The sequence below is a fragment of the Oryctolagus cuniculus genome, chromosome 1 (assembly GCF_051225735.1).
Source record: "Oryctolagus cuniculus isolate XC-2025 breed Fujian yellow rabbit chromosome 1, ASM5122573v1, whole genome shotgun sequence".
NCBI lineage: Eukaryota > Metazoa > Chordata > Mammalia > Lagomorpha > Leporidae > Oryctolagus > Oryctolagus cuniculus.
In genome coordinates this window covers 237,718,067-237,741,293 of record NC_142867.1, presented here as the reverse complement: position 1 = coordinate 237,741,293, position 23,227 = coordinate 237,718,067, and the positions used below count along the sequence as shown (strand labels likewise).

At 71.7% G+C, this 23,227-nt stretch overlaps 2 protein-coding genes and 1 long non-coding RNA gene across 5 annotated transcripts; 2 read left to right on the top strand and 1 right to left on the bottom strand.

The window, feature by feature from the left end:
- Positions 1 to 7,714: 7,714 nt before the first annotated feature.
- DPP7 (dipeptidyl peptidase 7) lies at positions 7,715 to 11,263 on the top strand. 2 transcript variants are annotated; one of them, XM_070059467.2, is made up of 13 exons: positions 7,715 to 7,873; positions 7,958 to 8,071; positions 8,293 to 8,432; positions 8,548 to 8,711; positions 9,012 to 9,147; positions 9,230 to 9,311; positions 9,399 to 9,565; positions 9,642 to 9,702; positions 9,940 to 10,058; positions 10,131 to 10,287; positions 10,371 to 10,435; positions 10,897 to 10,967; positions 11,045 to 11,263. In XM_070059467.2, the coding sequence occupies exons 1-13, from the start codon at positions 7,798 to 7,800 to the stop codon at positions 11,145 to 11,147; spliced, it is 1,455 nt and encodes a 484-aa protein (XP_069915568.1). In that variant the 5' UTR covers positions 7,715 to 7,797; the 3' UTR covers positions 11,148 to 11,263. The 2 variants fall into 2 exon arrangements, 1 of the variants encoding a protein (XP_069915568.1); XR_016226917.1 differs by lacking the exon at positions 8,293 to 8,432.
- A 188-nt stretch (positions 11,264 to 11,451) lies between these two features.
- MAN1B1 (mannosidase alpha class 1B member 1) lies at positions 11,452 to 22,915 on the bottom strand. Of its 2 annotated transcripts, none has more exons than XR_016226919.1 (13): positions 22,309 to 22,915; positions 22,099 to 22,207; positions 21,009 to 21,121; positions 19,467 to 19,591; positions 18,789 to 18,895; positions 17,803 to 17,988; positions 17,347 to 17,495; positions 17,072 to 17,260; positions 13,249 to 13,439; positions 13,031 to 13,151; positions 12,717 to 12,889; positions 12,501 to 12,632; positions 11,452 to 12,419 (listed from the first exon to the last, which is right to left on the bottom strand). XR_016226919.1 is itself a non-coding variant. In XM_070059454.2 (13 exons), the coding sequence occupies exons 1-13, from the start codon at positions 22,417 to 22,419 to the stop codon at positions 12,216 to 12,218; spliced, it is 1,935 nt and encodes a 644-aa protein (XP_069915555.1). In that variant the 5' UTR covers positions 22,420 to 22,903; the 3' UTR covers positions 11,452 to 12,215. The 2 variants fall into 2 exon arrangements, 1 of the variants encoding a protein (XP_069915555.1); XM_070059454.2 differs by having other exon boundaries at positions 12,717 to 12,914; positions 22,309 to 22,903.
- On the top strand, positions 13,382 to 14,792 carry LOC149128929 (uncharacterized). Its single transcript, XR_016227040.1, has 2 exons — positions 13,382 to 13,522; positions 13,687 to 14,792. It is a non-coding gene; the product is annotated as an uncharacterized LOC149128929 (long non-coding RNA).
- Positions 22,916 to 23,227: the final 312 nt, after the last annotated feature.

Sequence of the window (23,227 nt, the reverse complement as noted above, 5' to 3'; positions counted from 1 at the left end):
TGGGGGTGCGGGGGCTGCCCGGTTCCCGCTCCCCGCCCTGGCTATTAGAGCAGGGGCCAGCGCTTGGGCTCGGGAGCCCCCTGGTTCTGCGGCCCAGGAACGCAGCAGGGCGGACACTGGCGCGGGGCCAGGGCATGGCCCCCGCTGGCCTGGGTCTGGGGGCTCGGCGCCGTGGCAGTGCGGGGAGGAGGGGGCTCAGCGAGGCGGCTGGCTTCAGAAGCCGGGTTCCCGGTGCCGTGGGCGCCGCGCAGCCGCCGCGCAGCCCTGGCCAGGGCCAGGCTCCATCTAGGGCTTCTGTCCCCAGTGGCCGTGTGGGGGCTTCCCGGGGCCCTGTTCTTTGCTTTTCCTGGGGGCAGCGCGGCGAGGCCCTCGGGGCCTGGGCTGCCTGTCCGGCTGCTGCGGCGCGGCATGGGCTGGGCCTGGGCCCTCTGAGTCCAGCTGCCACCTGGGGTGCTGCCCGGCGCCCTCTACCGCCCCCTGCCGCCCATCTCCTGGGGTTTCCCCTCTGCTGAGACCCGCGGGCAGGGGACTGCCGCCTGCTTGCGGCTGCTCCACTCCAACTCCGAGGTCCTGGAAGGGGCTGTCGATCACAGGCATAGTCCCTCCTTGGCCTCAGTGGATTGGCCAAGAGGTTTTCATATGACCCAAGTAGACCAATCAGGATTATTGCCTGGAATTTTGGGCAGATCAGGCCCTGGGATTGGACTTGGCTGCACATCCCAAGTGCAGGGGTCTGGGAGTGGGGCTCAGGGCCACCTGTGGACACTTTGATCAGGAGGAGGAGCTGACGGGCAGGGAAGAAGGGACAGGTGCGTGGCTGACCAAGTGGGCAGAGGTCAGGCCCTGTCTGGGAGGTGGGGGGGGGATGGGGCTGACCCTCGCAGGCCTGGCCACAGGCAAATAAATGGTCCCTCACTGGGGCTAAAGGACCCTCACAGAGAACAAGCCCAGACACTGAGGAGGCGACCTTGCTACCCCCGCCTGACTCCCCCTGTGCCCCCTCCAGGCTGGCTCCTGCGTGCCCCCACTGTGGGCCTGCACCTCCCAGCTCTGCCTGCGTGCTGGCCCTGCAAGCACTGGGGTGCAGCTCTGGAGAGCTGTGGGAAAGCAAGGCCCTGGCCCGCGAACAGCACAGAACCGCCTGAGGCTCTCACTTTCTGAACAGCAGGAAATGGAGGAGCCAGGACGGGGGGGGGGGGCTGTCCTCGGCCGCCAGGCTCTCCAGGGTGCACTGCAAAGTGGCTACCGCCAGGGTGAGGCCCGGGAAGAACGCCCCTCCCCTGGGGACACCGGCCAGCGCCTGGACACGAGGACACTCAGGTGGCCCCGGGAGACGCCAGTGTGGAGAGGAAGTCCACGCCGAGGGCCACAGGAGCCCAGCACCTGGGAAGTGGCCAGCATCCGGCACGGCCGCAGCCGCATGAGGTGCTGAGCCTGAACCTGCCTGTCACCTGCTCCCCAGTCCCCGCCCCCAGGGAACCAGGGGTCTGGCAAAGATAACTCGGAGCTGACAGCAAGTGGCCAATCAGTGAGAGGAAAAGTCGGACTCCACGAGACTGAACACTGGGGACAGGCGCCTGGGGCGCAGTTACCCGGGACACCGGCACCCCCCAGCCCGGTGCCGGCTCGCGTCCCGGCGCTCCGGTTCTGACGGTTTCCTGCAGCGCGTCTGGGAAGGCAGCAGAGGACGGCCCCACGGTCCAGGGGTCCCTGCGCCCACGTGCAGGCTCCCGCTGCTGCCGGCATCTGCGGGGCGGAGCACACGGACGTGCTCTCTCTGCCTTTCAAATAAATAAACAGTAAATCTTAAAAAAAAATTTCCCTCCTTCTCTGTTTTTCTGCCTTTCACATAACATACATCTCTTTAAAAAGAATCTCTCGCACCTGCTGGTTCTCTCCCCAGATGGCCCCAACAGTCAGGGCTGGGTCAGGCTGGGTGCAGGAGCCAGGAGCTTCATTGGGTCTCCCACGCGGGTGCAGGGCCCCGAGGACCTGGGCCATCCTCCACTGCTCTCCCAGGGGCATTAGCAGGGAGCCGGATGGGAAGTGCAGCAGCCGAGGCTGGAACCGGCGCCCAGGTGGTTTGGTGGTGCTGCGGGTGGCGGTTTCCCCGCCCCCTGCCCCTTTTTGCACCAAGGCTGCACTGTCGTGGTCACTGCCGGGGTCAGTCATCCAACAGTGTCCGCACTCACACACACACCTTAGGATCAACCTGTCAATCTTCGCCACGACCGACAGGGGGCGCGCTGCTCGCATAGACCGGTTACCGAGAGCCAGCCCCCTGCTCCTCGGGGTTTCAATGGCCATCACCTTCTGTTTCCGGTTCTCCAGTGTTTTCGCCTTACCCACGCACCTGTGGTTTTCTCGGCTGTATCTTCAGGTCGTCCACTGTCACGTGCAGGAATGAGATGGGTTTTCGAGGACCGAGCACGCCGCTCCCTCAGCGTTTCCCACAGATTGGGCCGTGCACTCGCGAAGGACCTTCCTCGGTGCCGGCCCGCTGGAGGACACGGAACTGCATCTGAACGCCTGGCCCCCGCGTGGATCGGAGCCAGGACCCCCATCGGGTCTCCCACGCGGGCCACAGGGGTCATCACTTGGGCTGACCTCCAATGCCTCCCCCTGCCCACCAGATGGGAGCTGGATCAGAAGTGGAGTGGACAGGACTCGAACCCGCGCTCAAGTGGGACCGGCATTGTGCGCAGCCACAGCACAGGACCCCATGTAGGTTTTTTTTTTTTTTTTTTAACATTTATTTATTTATTTGAAAGGCAGAGTTACAGAGAGGCAGAGGCAGAGAGAATCGCTCACTCCCCAGATGGCCATAATGGCTGGAGCTGCACCGATCCGAAGCCAGGAGCCAGGAGCTTCCTCCAGGTCTCCCACACGGGTGCAGGGCACAAGGACCTGGGCATCCTCCACTGCTTCCCCAGGCCATCAGATGGGAAGTGGAGCAGCCGGGACTTGAACCAGCGCCCATATGGGATGCCAGCACTGCAGGCAGGGCTTTACCCACTAAGCCACAACGCCAGCCCCCCACACAGGTTTTTTAAAAATATACTTAAGGATTTATGTATTTGAAGTGCAGTGAGAGAGGGAGAGAGATCCTACATCCACTGGTTCACTCCCCAAATACCCGCGAGAGCAGGGCTGGGCAGGAGCTGCCCCGGGTCTCCCACGCGGGTGCAGGCCCAAGCACTTGGTCATTTTCCACTGCTTTCCCAGGCCACAGCAGAGCTGGACCGGTAGCGCAGGGGCCAGAATCTGACCCCAGTGCCAGGTTCTCCCACGCAGGATGGGCCCGTGCCACGCTTGGGTCACACACTTTGTGGCCTCGCGTTAGGCGGTCCCAGCACTGTTCTGGGAAGAGACCCCCAGACAGCAACCTGGAGGCCGCGGAGCCGGGACACCGGGCGCCCCCGAAGCAGCCCCCGTCCCTGGCGTCGGACAGTGCTTTGACCCCTGGGCCGTCAGTCACCGCTACCCCGCCCCCAGGTCTGCCTGGGCCTCGCTGACCCTGGGCGCCCTTGGACCTGGAGCGTTTCCAACAAGCCCCTTCTGCCGTCTTCCCCGACCCGAGCGCGGCCGCCCCGGTCCCCACCGTGGACCCCACGGGCAGCACCGCCGGCAGGACACAGGGGCGTCGCGGGGAGCCCGCTCTTGCCGACCGCAGGAGGGTCCCGGCTACTCCCGCCGCCCTGCATGACCCTTGGGTGGGGACTGGGCCTCCGCGGCCGGGCCCGGCTCCCCGGAGGTGTCCCGAGGCGTGTGCGTGGAGCCGCCACGGGCTGGGCCGCCCCGAGTGTGTCCTTCCCCCGTCTCCCCGGCGCGGCCTCTCCCTCCCTCGGCCACAGGACGTGGAGCCCAGGGACGCGGCCCCGCCCGGGGTGGCCCAGGTCACCGCCCTCGCACGCCGCGGGGCACAACCGCTCGTGACCACAAACGTCGCCCTCGTGCCGCCCCTCGTGACCGCGGGCAGCCCCAGGAGACGGACAGCTGGGCTCTGCTTCCGCAGGCGCGCCGGGCCCAGGGGCCGCAGGGGCCGCCTTGGGCGTGGGCCGGGGGCCGGGCGCTCGCGGCCGAGGCCGGAGCTCTCCGGGGGCCCCGTGGGAGCAGCGACCCCTCGGGCTCCCGCCCAGCGCTCGGCCGGGACCCGGGACCACCCGGCGGGTCAACAGCCCCGGGGGCTCCCGCACTCGCACGGCGGACACCGCCAGCGCCAGCAGCTCGCGGGAGCGCTGGGGCCGCGGCGGGGGCGGGGGCGCGGGGCAGGGGTCTCTGACTCGGACCCTGCGTGCCCCCGGACGCGCCCGAACGAGCCCGCGGGACACCAGGCGGGCAGGAAGCGCCGCGAGCCGACCGGAAGCGCACGGCCGCTGTCTGCGCAGGCGCGTGCGCGCGAAGCGGACGTGACGTTGGCGCGCAGGCGCAGTGAGGGGAGGCGGGCGCCCCGGGGCGCGTCGGGGAAGGGGCTTCAGGTCCCTGTCGCCCCCGTGGGAGGCCGGGAGGGAGCTCCGGCTCCTGGCTGCGGCCTGGGACCTCGCCTTTCAAATCACATGAAAGTAAACGCGCACTTAGGTAAAAAGTCTTCCACACGACGTCCTCGGGAGAACCCGGCCGCGGGGACCCGGGCCCAGTGCTGCGGCCCGAGCGGACCGTCCCGGACGCCGGGGCCTCCCCGGCCCCCGGCCCCTGCCCCCGACCCCGGCCCCCCGGCTTCGGCCCCCTGCCCCGGCCTCGGCCCCCTGCCCCTGACCCCGACCCCCTGCCCCCGACCCCGACCCGCGGCCCCCTGCCCCTGCTTCTGCCCCCGGCCTCCGACCCCGACCCCCTGCCCGCGGCCCCGGCCCCTGCCCCCGGCCCCCTGCCCTGGCCCCGGCCCCGGCCCGCACGTGACGAGGCAGCCCCCCCCCGACCCGACACGGGGTCTCGGTCACCCACGTCCTCGCCCAACAGTGACGGCGAAGAGGTTTTAGTAGAAAAAAACAACAACCCGGCGTCTCCTCGACAAGACCGGAGAACACTTAGGGAGGCGGTGCCCGCGGAACCTGCCGCGCTGGGCTCGGGAGCCCCCCACTTCTCCCCTCCCCCTCCCCCCCCGCCACCCCCCCAGGACCCACTGCAGCCGCCCCGCCCCGGGCGTCGCCCAGGCCCTGGGTGCCTGTCGCTCCTTGGGGGGGGGGGGGCTTCAGCCGGGCTTCGGCCAGGACAGCACAGGACGCGGTTCGCGGACTGCCCCCCCCCCCCCAGGACTGGGAGCAGCGGGGGAAGACGGGCGAACACAGCAGCAGTGAGCGAGGAGCTGGCCCCGCGGCTGCAGCTCCAGTGAGACGGGACACGGCGTCCCGGAGACGCGAGCAGCTCTCAGATGCGCGGGGGTCGCCAGGGCGAGGGTCTGGGGGAAGGTGACCTGCCCAGCACCCACCGGGATCCCGGCATCCGAGGCCCCCACTTCCTGCTAATACTGTGCCCCTGCGTCCCCAGCAGGTGGTCACTCAGTGCCTGGCTGTGCCCCCCCATCGCAGGTGGTCAGGTGCCTGGCTGTGCCCCCCCAGCAGGTGGTCACTCAGTGCCTGGCTGTGCCCCCCCAGCAGGTGGTCACTCAGGCACGTGGGTCCCTGCCACCCGCCTGGGAAGTGGGAGAACCGGTGGGTTTCCCAGCTCTCGGTCATCTGGGGGAGGGGGGAACCAGCGGGTGGAAGGCTCTGCTCAAGTAAAGGAAACAGATAACCGACAGACCTCCAAACAGAAAAAGCCAGGTTCTGCTGGTGAATTCTACCTAGCGTTTAAGAACGGACACCAGTCTTTCTCCACTTCTTCCCAAAAATTCAAGAAAAACACTTTGACATCCATTCAGAGGCCAGGGCCAGCCTGATACAAACACCACGAGGAGGCCACAGATATGGTGGGCGCGGCAGGCAGAGGGCCGAGCTGCGGCTTGGGCGCCAGCACCCCACAGCGGACAGAGCCTGCTGGCGCCCCGGCTGCTCCACTTCCAGTCCAGCTCTCTGCTGTGGCCTGGGAGAGCAGTGCAGGACGGGGATGGCCCAAGTGCCTGGGAGACCCGGATGGAGCTCCAGGCTCCTGGCTGTAGCCTGGCCCAGCCCCCCCATTGTGGCCATCTGGGGAGTGAACCAGTGGACGGACACTCGCTCGCTCTCCTCTGCCTTTCACCTTATATATTTTTAAATTGTCAACAAAATACAGACTGAATCCAACAGTGCACTGAACGTGTTAAACACTGGGGCCCAGGGACAGGCCCTGGGGAGGCTGCCAGGGTGAAGGGGTCCTGAGCACCGGACAAGGCCCCTTCTGCGGCGCCCACACTCGCGGTCGGGAGCGAGGGGACGGCCCCGTGGGAGCAGAGGGCTGCAGGACCACAGCCAGTGACAGATTCCTCTCCTTTGTAAAGGTTGCTTATTTATCTGAAAGGCAGAGCGAGAGAGGGAGGGGGGGAGGGAGAGAGGGAGAGATCGAGGGAGGGGGGAGAGAGGGAGAGAGCAAGAGAGGGAGAGCGAGGGAGAGCGAGAGAGGGGGAGCGAGCGTGTCCTACATCCACCAGTTCACTCCCCCATCCCTGTGAAAGTCAGGGCTGGGCCAGGCTGAAGCTGGGAGCTCAGAACTCAGTCCAGGTCTGGGATGCGGGAGACGGGAACCCGAGCCGCCCCCTGCTGCCCCGCTTGCCAAGGCAGGGACCCCCCACAGCCAGCAGCTTTGAGGCCTGAGGGGACTGAGCAGGTGGTCATGAGGAGCCCCCTACATCTCGAGTCGGGAGGGGGCACCTGTCCCCGCGTGGTACCTGGATGTGGACTGGGGGTGGCCGGGCGGTGGTCCCAGAGGGACTGGGGCCCAGCCCCCAGGGTTCTTTTCTGCCAGGACCTCAGCCCTGGGAGCTGGCAGGTGTCCCGCGGTGGGGGGAGCTGGCCACAGGTGCGGGGCTGGCTCCCTGGGCGCCGGGCCAGGGTCACAAGATAACCTTCCCCATGGAGTCTGCCCATGGGCGGTGAAGGCTGCGTGGGCAGGGTGGCCACAGCTGGCCCTCCGCTCCCACACGGAGCCCCTGACTGCTGCCCAGAAGGGACGTGGACAGGACAGGAAGTGCCCCTGCCCTGGAGTGCCCCGCGGGCACCCCAGTGTGCCAGGTCCCCAGGGCCCTACGTGTGGCTGGGGACCCAGCTGGCCTGGCTTCTGACCTGTGCGGGGGCTGCTGCCCTGGTGGGGTGCTGGGAGAGTGGCCGTCCCAGGTCGGGAGGGGACAGCTGCTGCCGCCCCCCGCCCCCACGGGGGCGAGCAGACCGCACAGTGGCCTGGAGCCGCCCGGGGCCTTTACCATGGCGTAATGGGTGGGTCCCGTTACCATGCAGCTGCCACAGCCGTGGTTTCAGGGCAGGGCGAGGGGCAGAGCCCAGGAGAGCCCAGGGCTGGGGCCCGCACCCCAGAGGCCAGGCCCCTCTGCAGCCCTGGCCAGCGCACGGCTGCGTCGGCCGAGCGCCTGGGCCGCTGTTAGTCCAGTTAAAGAGCAGGACAGCAGGCCAGGGAGCAGGCCTGTGCTGGGACGGCCCTCGGGGTCGAGGGGAGGTCCAGCCCGGGGCCCTGCTGCCCGCTCTCAGGACGGGTTTCAAGGGCAGAAGCCCCCGGGGTCCCCTTGGCGGGGTCCAGGGCAGGCGCTGGTGCACCCCGCTGTGCGGGCGCCCGCGCGAGCGTCCCCCAGGGAGCGCGGCGGCTGCCCGCAGCCTTCCCGGCCGACCGAGACCGGAAGCCGGGGCCTGCGCGCGTCACGTGACCCGCGCCGCAAACATGGGTGCCGGGTGCTGCCCGCCGTGGGCCCCGCTCGTGCTGCTGGCGCTGGGGCTGCTCGGCCGGCCGGCGGCGGGTGAGTGTGGGCGGCGCCCCCCGCCCCCGGCCCCCGGCCCCTGGCGGGCGCCCGCGCCTGAGTCCCGCACCCCGCTTCCCGCAGCCCACCGAGCCCCCGACCCCGGCTTCCGCGAGGGCTACTTCGAGCAGCTGCTGGACCACTTCAACTTCGAGAGCTTCGGCAACAAGACGTTCGGCCAGCGCTTCCTGCTGTCGGGTGAGCCGCTCGCCCGCGCCCGCCTCGCCCCGCCTCGCCCCGCCTCGCCCCGCACCCGCCGACTCACCCCGCACCCGCCGCCCGGCCCCTCACCCCGCCTCGCCTCGTCCCGCCTCACCCCGCCTCGCCCCGCGCCCGCCTCACCCCGTACCCACCGCCCCTCCCGCCTCACCCCGTACCCACCGCCCCGCCCGCCTCGCCCCGCCCCGCCCCCTCCGCAGACAAGTTCTGGCAGCGGGGCCGCGGGCCCATCTTCTTCTACACGGGGAACGAGGGCGACATCTGGGCCTTCGCCAACAACTCGGGCTTCGTGGTGGAGCTGGCGGCCCGGCAGGCGGCCCTGCTGGTCTTCGCGGAGCACGTGGGTCGGGGCCGGGGTCGCGGGCGGGCGAGGGGCGCTGGGCGCTGGGCGAGGGGCGAGGGGCGAGGGGCGGCGGGCGGACGGCGGCTCAGCGGCGCCCCCTCGCGGCCCACAGCGGTACTACGGGAAGTCGCTGCCGTTCGGCGCGCGGTCCACGCAGCGCGGGCACACGGAGCTGCTGACCGTGGAGCAGGCGCTGGCCGACTTCGCCAAGCTGCTGCAGGCGCTGCGCCAGGACCTCGGCGCCCAAGATGCGCCCGCCATCGCCTTCGGAGGCAGGTGGGTGCCGGGCTGAGGCCGCAGGAGCCACGAGGCCCCGCCGCTGGGGTCTGCGGGGCACGCCCCCCGCAGGTCGGCCGCTGGTGCTCGGCGCAGGCGACCCCGGGCCTCCCGGCCCCTCGCCCGCACACCCAGGTGTCCTTCGGCCCCCCACGCCGCGCCTTCGGGTCCCCCGCTGCCCACCTGCTCGGGGCGCGTGGACGCGTCAGGCTCTGCCCTGTGGCGTGGGAGGGGGCTGTGGTCGGGGGAGGGCTGATGCCCGGGCGGAGCCGCGGCCACAGCCTGGTGCCCCACGCCCAGCTACGGCGGGATGCTGAGCGCCTACATGCGGATGAAGTACCCCCACCTCGTGGCGGGGGCTCTGGCCGCCAGTGCCCCTGTCCTGGCCGTGGCCGGCCTCGGCGACTCCTCCCAGTTCTTCCGGGCCGTCACGGCGGTGAGTGGGGTGCGGGGCCGCGGGGGGGCCGCGGGGCGGGGCGGGGCAGGGCGGCGGCTGGTGCAACGCGGCCTCCTTGCAGGACTTCGAGGGCCAGGGGCCCCGGTGTGTCCAGGCAGTGCGCGACGCCTTCCGGGAGATCAGGGACTTGTTCCTGCAAGGAGGTGAGGAGGCCGCCCGGCCCGCGCCCGCCCGCCCCTGCCCGCACTGCCCGCCCCCCGCCTGCAGCCACCCCCCACCCCTGCCCGCAGCCTACGCCCGCGTCAGCCGGGACTTCCGCACGTGCCAGCCGCTCTCGGGCGCAAAGGACCTGACGCAGCTGTACGTGTTCGCCCGCAACGCCTTCACGGTGCTGGCCATGATGGACTACCCCTACCCCACCGACTTCATGGGGCCCCTGCCGGCGCACCCGGTCAAGGCAGGCACGGGCCGGGGGCGGGGCCGGGGGCGGGGCCGGGCTACGTGCGACGCTGAGCCCCGTGCCGCGCCCCCAGGTCGGCTGCGAGCGGCTGCTGAGTGAGAACCAGCGGATCGCGGGGCTCCGAGAGCTGGCAGGTGCGCGCCGGGGACCCCGAGGCTGGCGCCGGGCGGGGCGGGGTGGCTGGGGCAGGGTGGCCGGTTCAGGTGCGCGCCGGGGACCCCGAGGCTGGCGCCGGGCCGGGCGGGCTGTCCGGGGCAGGTGCGCGCCGGGGACCCCGAGGCTGGCGCCGGGCCGGGCGGGGTGGCCGGGGCAGGCGCGGCTCTGCCCCGGGGCCCCGCGCAGACCCCGGGGGCCGGGTCGCTGCCGTCCAGGGCTGGTCTACAACGCCTCGGGCTCGGAGCAGTGCTTCGACATCTACCGGCTGTACCACAGCTGCGCCGACCCCACCGGCTGCGGCACCGGCTCGGACGCCAGGGCCTGGGACTACCAGGTGCGGGGCGGTCGGCCTGGGCTGCGGGGCGAGCGCGGCGCGGCCCCGCCTGACGCCGCCTGCTGCCCGCAGGCCTGCACCGAGATCAACCTGACCTTCGACAGCAACAACGTGACGGACATGTTCCCGGCCCTGCCGTTCACCGAGGCGCAGCGCCGGCGCTACTGCCTGGACACGTGGGGAGTGTGGCCGCGGCCGGACTGGCTCAAGACCAGCTTCTGGGGGGCCGGTGAGGCCGGGGCGGCAGTGGGCGGGGCCCGGGCTCGCACCCCCTTCCGCGGGCCCTCACCGCGCTGGCCACGCCCCTTGCAGACCTCAGAGCTGCCAGCAACATCATCTTCTCCAACGGTGACCTGGACCCCTGGGCGGGGGGCGGAGTGAGTACCCCTCCCTTGAACCCCCCACCTGGACCCCTGGGCGGGGGGGCGGAGTGAGTGCCCCTCCTGTGAACCCCCCACCTGGACCCCTGGGCGGGGGGCGGAGTGAGCGCCCCTCCCTTGAACCCCCCACCTGGACCCCTGGGCGGAGGGCGGAGTGAGCGCCCCTCCCGTGAACCCCCACCTGGACCCCTGGGCGGGGGCGGAGTGAGCACCCCTCCCGTGAACCCCCCACCTGGACCCCTGGGCGGGGGGCGGAGTGAGCGCCCCTCCCGTGAACCCCCACCGGGGGCGGAGTGAGCGCCCCTCCCGTGAACCCCCACCTGGGCGCTAGTCCGGCCGCTGGCACTGCCCCCGCGCCCCTGCCCAGTGTCCTCTTGGCTCAGGGGCTCCGCGGTCCCCGTGGGGGTAGGGCGGAGGCGGGGCTTCCGCGCTGATGGGCAGGCGCTCCGCGGCCGCAGGTACGAAGCAACCTGAGTGCCTCGCTCGTCGCCATCACCATCCGCGGAGGAGCGCACCACCTGGACCTCAGGTGCGCGGCGCCCCGCCCGGCGGGGAGGGGAGGGGTCTGCCCCCCCCCCGCTGAGCCCGCCCTCTGCTGCCCCCCAGAGCGTCGCACGCAGACGACCCCCCGTCCGTGGTGGAGGCCCGCGCGCTGGAGGCCTCCCTCATCCAAGAGTGGCTGCGGGCAGCCAGGCGTGCAGGGCGGTGAGCCTGGCCCCCGCCGCTCGGGGCAGAGGCCGACCCCGCCCGGCCCACGGGGCGGGTCCCGGGCCCGCGTGGGGAGGGGGCGAGGCGCACACCCAATAAAGCGGCCTCCAACCTCAACCCTGAGTTCCTCTGCGGGCTCCTGGGAGGGCAGCTCGGCGTCCCCGGCCCCCCACCCCACCCCACCCCCGCACCCCGCTTGTGCGTCTGAGCTGGCCCGGGCTGCGCGCCCACCTAGGGCGGGGCCCAGAAGGTGCACTTCGCTGGGACCGGCCTGCAGCCCCACTCCATTCTTTAAAACGACCATGTTCTTAAAAAAGATTTATTTGAAAGGCAGAGTTACAGAAAGCGAAGTCCTTCATCCACAACTCATTTCCCAGATCCACAGTCACCAGGGCCGGGCCGGCCGAAGCCGGCAGCTCCGTCCTGGTCTCCCACGTGGGCGGGGCCCGCGCTTTCCCAGGTGCATCGGCGGGAGCTGGGCGCCCACGCGGGGCGACGGCGGCCCGCAGCCCGGTTTCTAAGGTCTCCATTGCTGCCCCAGTTCTGCTCGCTCAGCGCCCACAGGGCTCCTGGCCCCGGGCAGCCCCTCCAAGGTCACACACAGCAGGCGTGGGCAGGTGGAGGGTGTGGTCATCCAAGCCCAGCGGGGAAGAAGGCTTCACTCCCACAGGGCGAGATGCACACCCCACGGTGGGGGCAGGGGAGCGGGGTGCTGCCCACACAGCCACCTGTGGCCGCCCGGCGCAGAGACCCCACACAGGACACGTCACAGAGCAAATCCACCTTTATCTCCACTGGAAGTCCCTGGGTGGGGGTGCAGGGCGGGCACCCTGTCCCACCCCCCTCCTGTGCCCCACAGGGCGGCAGGAGGGTCCCTGAGTCCAAGGCATCTGGGAGAGCCGGGGCTGCCACCCAGGGCTGCCGCCGGCCCCCCCGGCCAAGCTCCGCCGCAGCCCGGGGCACGGGAGCCGAGTGGCCGCAGCAGAAACCCCTGCGAGGGCCGAGCTGCCCCGCGCCGCACCCTGCCGACCTGGGCTCGGGGCCCCCGGAGAAGCGGGCCGAGCAGGCGCTAGGCGGAGGGCCAGATGGGCAGCGGGTGGGCCTCGGTGTTGAACACGTGGGTGTCCAGGCTGAGCAGGCCGTGGTCCTCGGAGAACAGCAGGTACAGGTACTTGAGGGTCTCCCCAAGGAAGAAGCTCTCCATCTTGTCCCTGGGCTGGGGCCGCTGCACGTCCTGGACGTTGTTGATGGACGAGTAGCCGCCCGAGGGGACCTGCACAGAGCCACGGCCTCACCCCGCGCCCGGACGGGGCAGCCTCGGGACGCGCGGCCCCTCCCCGGCGGCCCCGCTCACCCGCGTGTGCCGGTTGAAGCTCTGCAGGATCTCCCAGCCCCAGTCCTGGTACTTGGGGTCCCGCGTCAGGCGGTACAGGTAGAACAGGCTCTCCACGGTCTCGGGCCGCAGCAGGTTGTGCCTGTCCGACGGCTGGGGGCACAGCAGAGGCTCAGGGCCAGGCCCGGCCCGGCTGCCGCTGCCCGCCCGCCCGCCCGCGCCCGTGGCCAGGCCCACCTTGACCTGCACATCCCGGTAGCCGGGCTTGGGGTGCAGGTTGAAGTGCGCGATCTCGGGGCTCAGCCCCGTCTCCATCTGACGGTTCATCTGGTAGCACGTCTCCATGAGCAGCAGGGCCAGCTCCATGTGGTCGGCGGGCAGGCCGTGGTGGACGCCCAGAGCCAGCGTCCCTGGCAGGAAGCACACCAGGTGGTCCTGGAACCAGAGGCCTCCCTGTCACCAGGCCCAGGCCCCCCGAGGCCACGCCGCCTGCTGGGGGCCCAGACACCCCAGGGACCCTGGCCCGCACTGGCCCGGCACCCGGCACTCACCATCTTGGCGCTGAAGTGGCCGTGGGCGAGCTCGCCGACGAAGGTGAGCTTGCTGGGCTCGGAGCGCCGCAACAGGTGCGTCTTCACGCCCTGGATGGCCCTCAGGTAGTCGTCCAGCAACCTGCGAGGAGCGGCCGTCAGCCCGCGCCCCGGCGCCCAGGCGCCCCGGCCGGGGGCCGGCCCCTCCCCGCAGCCCGCCGGCCGGGAGCGGGCCTCACTGTGTCTCCTTCTTGCCGCCCTGGATCCACTGCTTCAGCAGGTACTCGTAGTAGCTGTCGGCCCGGGCGCCCAGCGTGAACACCCCCAGGTGCGTGAAGAGGCCGCTGTGCGTGTTGATGAACATGGGCACCAGCCCGTCCTTCTTCCCGGACAGGGAGTGGATGTGCCGGCTCACCTCCTCCGCGGCCTCCTGCGGACGGGACAGCTGCTGGACAGCTGCGGGGCTGCGCGCCTCCCCCCACCCCCCGCACGGGGCCCAGGGTCCCACCTCCGGTGAGCACCTGCTCGGCCCCAAGTCCCCGCGCCCTGGGTGCCGGTCACCCACTCCCAAAGCCACGCCAAGCCCCCGAGGCGGGGCCGTCTTCCTCCTCGTGCCCGGGGCAGCAGAGGCCGCCTCGCCGCCTCCACAGGAGACGAAAGCCGACTTCATTCCGCAGGACGTCTCCCGCACAGCGCGGCCAGCACGATCCCAGGGCTCCCGACGCTGGCGTGAACCTCAGCTTCACGTCCTCCAGTCCTCTGGGAGGCCGAGAGGGCCCACCTGCTGTGCACCCTCCAGGCCCACGGTGGCTGAGGCCGGGCCAGGCCAATGCCAGGAGCCAGGAGCTTCCTCTGGGTCTCCCGCGTGGGTGCGGGGGCCTGAGCCATTGTCCACTACTTTCCCAGGGCGTCAGCAGGGAGCTGGACCAGCAGCGGAGCAGCTGGGACTCGAACTCGTGCTCATGTGGGCTCATGGCGCACACACCCCGCCTGTCCCCCGCTCCTGGCTTCAGCCTGACGCTGGGGAGGGAAGCAGCGCAGGGAAGATCCCCCCCCCTCGCCACGTAAAAGAGCATTCAAGTGCCCCAGACACAGCAACCCCCCGCGTGCGTGGGCAGAGAGTGGGAAGCACCTCACAGGCAGTGAGAGCCAAGGCCACACCGGGGCGCGGGGACGGCACACGCCCGGCCCAGACGCAGCCCCAGCACTGCGGACTGAGCGCTGCCCGCGTCCGTGCGGCCCCTCGGCTCTGGCGCCCAGTGAGGCGCGGACAACCAGGTCGACGCCGGGGCAGAAAGGACCGGCAGAACCGCGGGCGCCGTGCTGCCGCGTGACGAGCGCCGCTCACCCGCTCACCCACACCTGTCCCAGCCACGTCACTTCCCACCCAGCTCCCGCTGACGGCCCCGCAGCCCCAGGGGAGACCCACAGGGAGCTCCTGGCTCCTGAGGGCTGGGAAGTGCGGCAGCAATGGACCCCTCCCCCGTTCTCTCTGCCTCTCAAATCTGAAAAACAGCGATAACCCGGCCTCGGGGCTGGCGCTGCGGCACAGTGGGTGAAGCCACGCCTGCGGCCCCAGCCTCCCACGTGGGCACCTGTTCCAGTCCCGGCTGCTGCACCAGGGCAAGCCGCGGAGGGCGGCCCACGTCCTAGGCGCTGCACCCACGGGGGACACCTGGATGAGGCTCCTGGCTCCGCTGCAGCCAGCTGGGGAGGGAACCAGCGATGGAAGGCCTCTCCCGTCTCTAATTCTGCTTTTCAAAAAAAAATCTTTAAAACTCTCTCTCTCTGCCTCTCCCTCTCTGACATTCAAGTAAGTACATCTTCAAAAGACCAATCAGCCAACACGAAAGTTAAAACCTCATCAAGAGATGATCACAGTGTCAGGAGGACAGCACACACGTGAGGCTCACACGGCTCACGAGACAGCACACGCCCGGACCCGACCTCAGCCAGACGCACACGGGGACTCCAACGTCCCCCCCAGACCTGACCCGGCCCCCCCCAGACCTGACCTGCCCCCCACACAGACCTGACCTGGCCCCCCCCAGACCTGACCTGGCCCCCCCCAGACCTGACCTGGCCCCCCCAGACCTGACCCGGCCCCCCCACAGACCTGACCCGGCCCCCCACAGACCTGACCCGGCCCCCCCACAGACCTGACCCGGCCCCCCCCACAGACCTGACCCGGCCCCCCACACAGACCTGACCCAGCCCCCCCACAGACCTGACCCGGCCCCCCACACAGACCTGACCCGGCCCCCCACAGACCTGACCCGGCCCCCCACAGACCTGACCCGGCCCCCCCACAGACCTGACCCGGCCCCCCCCCAGACCTGACCCGGCCCCCCCACAGACCTGACCCGGCCCCCCACACAGACCTGACCCGGCCCCCCACACAGACCTGACCCGGCCCCCCCACAGACCTGACCCGGCCCCCACACAGACCTGACCCGGCCCCCACACAGACCTGACCCGGCCCCAACACAGACCTGACCTGGCCCCCCACACAGACCTGACCTGGCCCCCCCCCAGACCTGACCTGGCCCCCCCCCAGACCTGACCTGGCCCCCCCCAGACCTGACCTGGCCCCCCCCACGCACACACCCAACCTCAGCCACACACTTGCCCTCGACCTCACACCAGCCTGCTCCCCGCTGGAGGGAGGAGGGGCAAGGGTGGGGGCAGACATGTTTCCAGACAACAGGAAGACGCCCGGCGTCACGGCCCTGGGGGCGCAGCCCCACGGAGACCTCCCGCCGCCCAGCACCAGACAGCGGTGAGCAGCCCGCACACGGGCCATCCCAGCTCACGCCCCACAGCTGGGCGGGGCGCTGGGCAGAGGAGGGGCCCGAGACGCCACACCCACAGAGCAGCGCGCAGTCCAGCTTCCTGCCAGCGCATGCCCCGAGTGCTGGCGACCCTGCCACCCTCGAGTGACAGCAGGACGGCGTCCCCACTCCTGCTTCAGCCTGGCCCAGCCCGCACCGCCGCAGGTATTCACGGAGCGAACCAGCGGGGCAGGCGGGGAGCCCGTCCGTCCCTCCTTCTCTTTGCCTCCCATCGCTCCTCCCCCCACCAGAGATGGATGTATTTATTTGAGAAGCAGAGCAGGGTGGGGGGAGACAGAGATGGGGGGAGAAAGGGGGGGGAGGGAGAGAGGGAGGGAGACGGGGGGAGGGGGGGGGAGAGAGAGGGGAGAGAGAGAGGGAGAGATGGAGGGGAGACAGAGAGAAACAGAGACAGAGAGATGGAGACAGAGGGAGAGGGAGGGAGGGAGGGAGGGAGGGGGGAAGGGGGGAGAAGGGGAAAGAGAGAAGGGGGGTGGACAGAGCTTCCAGCCGCTGGTTCACTCCCCCAGATGGCTGCAATGGCTGGAGCTGGGCCAGGCTGGAGCCGGGAGCCAGGAGCTTCCTCCGGGCCTCCCATCGGGTGCAGGGGCCCAAGGACTCGGGCCGCCCCCCACTGCCTTCCCAGGCCACAGCGAAGCTGGACTGGAACCGGCGCCCAGGTGGGACGCCAGTGCTGCGGGCAGTAGCTTTACCTGCGACACCACGGCACCGGCCCCCCTCTCTGCCATTCAACCAAATTTTTAGCATTTCTAAATAGCTACGATGTGGACGTGAGGCGAGTGTCCGCCGAGCGACGGCTGAGTGACCCCGACACGGGGAGCCTGCAGCTGACAGCCCGGGGCACAGGCAGAGCGAGGGGCCCCAGTGACGGCTCGGGGCTGGGGGATGGCGCCAGGGTCTGTCTCGTGACGAAGAGGCTGCGGCCCCCCGACGGACGTGCCCTGCCGGGAAAGGGAGCACAGGGGACGGGCCGGGTGCTGGCTGAGCCGCCACCTACGACGGCCGCGGCGCAGGGCGGCGCTGGTCCAAGGGCCTGCTCCGCACTCGGGTGGGCCACGTGGGGAGGGAACCGGGGCACGGAGGGCTCTGTCTGCCTCCCAAGTAAAGAAACCTCAAAGCAAACACGCTTAAGACGGGACCGGAACGCGTCATCAGAGCCTCGCACCTGTGCCGAGCCGCGGCCCGCTCCGGCGGCCGGCCGCCCACCTACCCGGAACGCCTTGATCCCCGTGAGGCGGGAGAGCTCGCGGAACTCCAGCTGGATGCTGGCCACCTCGGCCACCGTGCTGTCGGACGTCCAGCGGGGCGGGCGGGCGACCCCGGTGCCGATGTTCACGTCCGAGTAGGGGACCTTGGAGGGCGTCCTGAAGGCGGGCAGCAGCCGGTGTCCGAAGTCCTCCTGCAGGACGGCACGTGTGGCGGGTGGCCGGCAGCCGGCGCACGCGCTGGGGGCCCGGTGCCGGGGCGGCCTGGGCGCGCACTCACCGCCTTCCTCAGGAAGAGGCCGTCGCCGGACAGGTGGTAGGCGCTCAGCAGCCCCCCCAGCACGCGGATGGTGCTCTCGAACAGGTTCACCTCCACGTCCTTCTCGAAGTGCAGCTTCTGCGACACCCAGTTCCTGGCCTCCTGGAACTCTGCGACAGGGACAGCAAGGGCTGCAGGAGGGACCGGCGCCCCGGAAACGCGGCGGGCGCGGGGCCGGGGCGCACAGCCACACGGCACGCTGGGCGCCGGAGAAACAAGAAACGAGTGTGCCTTTCGCTAGTGGCCTTTAGGGCTCAGACAGTCGGCGCGGGAAGAATCCCAGACGCCCGGCCCAAGCTAAACCGGGCTGCCGCGGTCTGAGCCCACTCGGGACAGGCAGGCCAGGATCCCGAGGTCTCCTGCCTCACGGCACAGGGACACGGGCTGCACGCACCCCCGCACGGCCCCCGGCCCCACCTGACTTCAGGCCCAAGATCCACATGGTGTCCAGCGCGTCGACGAGGGTGAGGCCAAGGCCGAACCACTCGCTGAAGGACTTGGACACGGGCTTCAGCTCGTCGTGGCCCCAGGCGAAGCGGCGGTACCCCTTCCAGGCGTGCAGGAAGGCGGCGATCACCCCCTTCTGCCGCTCGTTGGGGGGCGCTGCGGGGAGAGCAGAGGCTCAGAGCCCGACGGGGCCGCTCCGCGCCCACAGGGCCACGCCTGCCCTCAGAGGACACAGCGGGCTGCAGGGGACCCGGCCTGTCAGGGACGGACGCCGCCTGCCCCCGCAGCTCCGCCGCGCTCAGGCCTGAAGCTGCGCAAGGGGACACGGGGCCCGGCTGCTAAGAGCAGGGGTCGTGCAGACACGGGGGGCCCACTGGGGCGGGCCAGGACAGCTCCCTCAGGGCCGGCACGGGCGGGGCGGGGCCTGGACAGCTCCCTCAGGGCCGGCACGGGCGGGGCGGGGCCAGGACAGCTCCCTCAGGGCCGGCACGGGCGGGGCGGGCCTGGACAGCTCCCTCAGGGCCGGCACGGGCGGGGCGGGCCTGGACAGCTCCCTCAGGGCCGGCACGGGCGGGGCGGGCCTGGACAGCTCCCTCAGGGCCGGCACGGGCGGGGCGGGGCCAGGACAGCTCCCTCAGGGCCAGCACAGGGAGCGCTGCACCTGCTCCTGCCCGCCACGCAGGGTTGGGGCGAGGGTCACGTGTGGCGCGTCTGTCGCCATGGGAACCGCCCGTGCCCCCTGCACAGGAGCACAGCAGGGCCCCGGCACGCACAGTGACTTCTGCAGGCCCGAGGCTGGAGGAGCCGGCGTGCACAGAGCTGCAGGCCAGCGCCAAGTGGGCCCTGGACACACAAGCTAAGGCCACAGCCATCGTGGAGCTGCCCAGGGACCCGCGGGTCCACCACCCTGTGTGCAGGGAAGGCTCGCAGGAGCCGGATGGCAGAGCCCGCCTCACCTGTGTCCCGAATCCCAGGCCCGGGCTCAGGGAGCCTGGTGGGGGCCTCTGCGGGTCTCGAGGGGAGCTCGGTCCCCTGCTCCGGCTCAATCACTGCCCCCCGCCAGCTGCAGGAGAGGAAGGAGCGTCAGCCAGGCCGGGGGGTGCCCGGGGAGCACGTGGAGACCGAGACGTGGGTGCCCAGTCGCCCAGGGTCACCCTGGGGCACCAGTCCAGAGCGGAGGGTGCAGACGGGGCTGTCCCAGCCTCCCAAACGCCCCGGCTAGGGCTGCGCCCGACGCCACACGTGAGGACACGCAGAGGGCTTGCCCGAGCCCCGGCTGCGCCCACACCCACCTCTGCTGGGGGGGCTTGTCCCACCTGGACGGGAAGCAACCCTCGGGCAGCTCGCCGACGCCGTCCTCTCCCGAGGCCACGCCCTGATCCAGCCGGGCGCCGGCTCCCACCTCAGCTTCCCTCCCTCCTGGCGGAAAGCCCCACCCTGGGAGCTGCCGGGGAACCAGCGCCAGGGGCGGGCAGGGCTCAGGCCTGGCTTCGGTGCCCAGGGGAGGCCGACAGCTGGACGGCACAGCTCTGCAGGGAGGAGAGGCTGAGGCCGCCCGCCTGCCCCGGCCGTGCTCTGAGCTCGCGCCTGTTTCAGGCCCACACAGCCAGCAGGCTGCCTCCCGCACACCCTACCTGATGACCGTCCGCGGCACGTCTCCCTGCAGCGCGTCTCCCGGGGTGCCCTCCCGCCTCTGACCACCAGGGGGAGCTCGGATCTGCAGGTTGGGTGGTCCCCGAAGGAACTGCTTTCCAGGTCTCTGGAGGTAATTCAGAATCTGGAGGGAAAACCCAAACACGAGGGCCGCACCCCCGCACCCGGGACCCCTCACTCAGCACCCGAGGGCCGCCCCCCTGCACCCGGGACCCCCCACTCAGCACCCGAGGGCTGCACCCCTGCACCCAGGACCCCCCACTCAGCACCCGAGGGCCGCCCCCCTGCACCCGGGACCCCCTCTCAGCGCCCAAGGGCTGCACCCCTGCACCCGGGACCCCCCACTCAGCACCCGAGGGCTGCACCCCTGCACCCGGGACCCCCCACTCAGCACCCGAGGGCCGCCCCCCCTGCACCCGGGACCCCCCCACTCAGCACCCGAGGGCTGCACCCCTGCACCCGGGACCCCCCACTCAGCAGCCGAGGGCTGCACCCCTGCACCCGGGACCCCCCTCTCAGCGCCCGAGGGCTGCACCCCTGCACCCGGGACCCCTCAGATGCACCCACTTCCACACCCGACCTGCAGGTTTGGTGCCTGAGCTCCCAAGGGCTCTGGAGACGGCTGACCAACCGACAGCCCGGACGGACGCCCTCCCTGGCCGGCTGTTTCAGCCCCTCCACACCAGGGCCTGGGTCGGAGGCCACGCAAGCCATTCCGAGTCTGCTCTCAGCCCAAGTCTGCCTTCCCAGGCACACGCCCAAGCGCCTGCCGACAGCCACGGGCAAGTCCCGGCAGTGAGCCCACAGGGGCCCGCGCCCACGCCCCTCCTCCTGCACCGTCCACTCCAGAGCCTGCCGGGCCCTCCGCCCCAGGTGTGGTGCCCAAGGCGACCCCGGCTCAGGCTTTTCCCAAAGTTCCCTGAGGGCGGCCTGCCCCCGGGAAGCCCTCCGCGGGCACACGTCAGAGGTCCGACCCCATCCGGGGACGGCCCCCACGAGACCCGGCCTGGCAGCTGCGTCCCGGCGCAGAGGGCGGAGCAGGCCCGGCACCACCCCGCAGCCAGAGCCGCGCCCCTCGGGCAGACTCCAGCGCCACACGGGCTCCTGGGCCGCAGCCCCGAGGTCAGCAGGGTCCCCGCAGGGCCACGGACGCGCCAGCGGGTGCCCACAGCTCTGGCCGCCGGGGCCCCCAGGGCTCTCCCGCGTCCGCCAGGCAGCCCCGCCCTGCCCTCGGTTCTCGGCCTGGGAGCGCCCTGCGCGTTCCGATGACCACAGCGCGCGTCTGGGGCTCTCACCCGCCGTCACCACACAGGGACCCTGACAGGACCCCGCCGACGGCGCCGGGCATGGGACAGAGGCCAAAGAAAGCCCCTCCCCGCCTCACGGGGCTGCACCCCCAGGGGCACCACAGTGCAGACCCCCCCACTGCAAGCCCAGGAGAGCCCAGAGCTCCCTCAGGTCGCCCGGCCTCCGCTCCCTGGGGAGATGCCGCCTGCCACCACGGAGCACGGGCACCCGAGTACCTGGGGCGGGCGCTCCGGGAAGTCCCTCGGGGCCGCGTCTGCCTTCCGAGGCGCCGGCAGCACGGGCGCCTTTGCCGGCCTCGCGCGCTCCTCGGCCCGCTGGCTGCTCAGAGCTGCAGAGAGGGGCCTCGCTGAGCGCCGCGGGGGCAGCACTGAGGGAGACCCCAGCTCCCGCCCTGGCTGCCCGGTACTGGGAGAGCAAACCAGCAGCCGGCCTCTGTGTCTCCACCCCTCCCGGGGCAGGGCAGAGCGGAGCGAGGGACGCGGCTCCGCCCCCGGGAGGCACCCCCGGTCCGCCCGCACAGCTCGGACTTTGGCCCGGCCCAGCCCCGGCCGCTGTGGGCCGTTGGGGACGGAACCGGCGGGTGGAAGACCCCTCTCCTGCGCGGCCGCACACACACAAAGACACTTCAAGGCCGAGACGAGGGCCGGCTCTCGGCCGAGACACAAAAACCCCAAGGCTCCCTCGCGCCTCCGTCCCAGGAATGGGCAGGACCCAGAGGCAGCTCCGGGGACCCACAGCCCCCGCAGCCGTCCCGGGGAAGCCCTCACCGCACGCTGCCCCGTGTGCAGGCTCCCCCGAGTCCTGGAGTCGGCGTGGTACCACGGGAGCCCCGGGGTCCCGACGCGACTGTGTGTGGGGAGGGGGAGGCGGGGCCGGAACAGCCCTTCACCTTTACCTGGGGGGGGGGAGAGCCTGCACCCGCACCTGGGGGGGCACCCTGCACCTGTCCCGGGGGGGGACAGCCCTGCACCTGTCCCGGGGGGACACCCTGCACCTGTCGGGAGGGGGACACCCTGCACCTGTCCCGGGGGGGGGGACACCCTGCACCTGTCCCGGGGGGACAGCCCTGCACCTGTCCTGGGGGGGGACAGCCCTGCACCTGTCCTGGGGGGACACCCTGCACCTGTCCTGGGGGGCACAGCCCTGCACCTGTCCCGGGGGGGGGACAGCCCTGCACCTGTCCTGGGGGGGACACCCTGCACCTGCACCTGCGGGGGGACAGCCCTGTCCTGCGGGGCAGCCCGCCCTTGTCCCCTCCTCCCAGCCCGCGGCTGCCCCGCGTCCTCGGGCGGGGTGCGCGCCTACCTCTCCACTGCTCGGCCATGTTGAGGTAGACCAGGAAGCCGCAGAGGGCCAGGAGCGCCAGCAGGAAGAGGGCCAGGTTGCGCTGCAGCCGCGACAGCTGCTTCCATTTCTAGGGGAGGCAGGGGCGGCGCGCTGCTCGTTTGCCTCTTTTTGACCGAAAACACCGCAACCGCAGGCCGCCGCGCCCGCCTCCCGCGCCCGGCCCCTCACCCTCCAGCACGAGCGCCGCCGCCAGCCCTTGCGGTTGTCGTAGCTCTCGCCGAGGCTCAGCGTCACCGAGATGAAGTCGCGATGCGGCGCGGGCGGCGGCGGCGGGTACATGGCGGCCGCGGCCCCGCGGGCCCCGCGCGCCGGCGACGTCAGGAAGTCCGGCTCCGACCCCGGCCCGGAGCCCGGCGCCGGCCACACTCGCGGGCAGCCATCGCAGCGCCGTGAACACCCCGCCCATCCCGCGGCTCCGCCAGTGCGCGCGTGCCCCGCCGCCGCCCCTCACTGCGCCTGCGCGGCGACGTCACTTCCCCGCGCCCGCTCGCGCCTGCGCAGTCAGCGAGGCGCGTTTCCGGGCCGGGGGCTGCGCGGCGGCCGGGCGGGTTGCGCTGTCCGTCGGTTCTGCTCCCTTCGGCCCCTGGGGCTGCGGGCCGGGCTTCTCCGTGCCCTGCGGTCGGGACGGGCCCGCGGACGCTGACTCGGGCTCGCCGCGGCCGGCGCCGCCCGGAAGCCCGGGAGCCCCTGCGCGCGGCGTCCGTTTCCGGGTCAGCGCGCAGAGTCGGTCCCGGTCACAGTTCCGGCGCGGCGCACGGCTGCGCTCGACCCGAGACCCCTGCCCCGCGCCCCCGCCCCCGCCGCGGCCCCAGCGCTCCCGCGAGCTGCTGGCGCTGGCGGTGTCCGCCGTGCGAGTGCGGGAGCGTGGCCGCGCGGGCCTCGGAGCCCGGTGCGGGAGCCCCCGGGGCTGTTGACCCGCCGGGTGGTCCCGGGTCCCGGCCGAGCGCTGGGCGGGAGCCCGAGGGGCCGCTGCTCCCACGGGGCCCCCGGAGAGCTCCGGCCTCGGCCGCGAGCGCCCGGCCCCCGGCCCACGCCCAAGGCGGCCCCTGCGGCCCCTGCGGCCCCTGCGGCCCCTGGGCCCGGCGCG

Bases quoted from the DNA above. Each gene is read 5' to 3' on its own strand.
- DPP7 (XM_070059467.2), top strand. From the start codon at position 7,798: ATGGGTGCCGGGTGCTGCCCGCCGTGGGCCCCGCTCGTGCTGCTGGCG. The intron at 8,433-8,547 runs GTGGGTCGGGGC...CGCGGCCCACAG, and splicing joins TGCTGGTCTTCGCGGAGCAC to CGGTACTACGGGAAGTCGCT. The intron at 8,712-9,011 runs GTGGGTGCCGGG...CCCCACGCCCAG, and splicing joins GCCATCGCCTTCGGAGGCAG to CTACGGCGGGATGCTGAGCG.
- MAN1B1 (XM_070059454.2), bottom strand. From the start codon at position 22,419: ATGTACCCGCCGCCGCCGCCCGCGCCGCATCGCGACTTCATCTCGGTG. The intron at 22,208-22,308 runs GTGAGGGGCCGG...TGCCTCCCCTAG, and splicing joins GGCGGCGCTCGTGCTGGAGG to AAATGGAAGCAGCTGTCGCG. The intron at 12,420-12,500 runs GTGAGCGGGGCC...GGCTCTGTGCAG, and splicing joins GCTTCAACCGGCACACGCGG to GTCCCCTCGGGCGGCTACTC.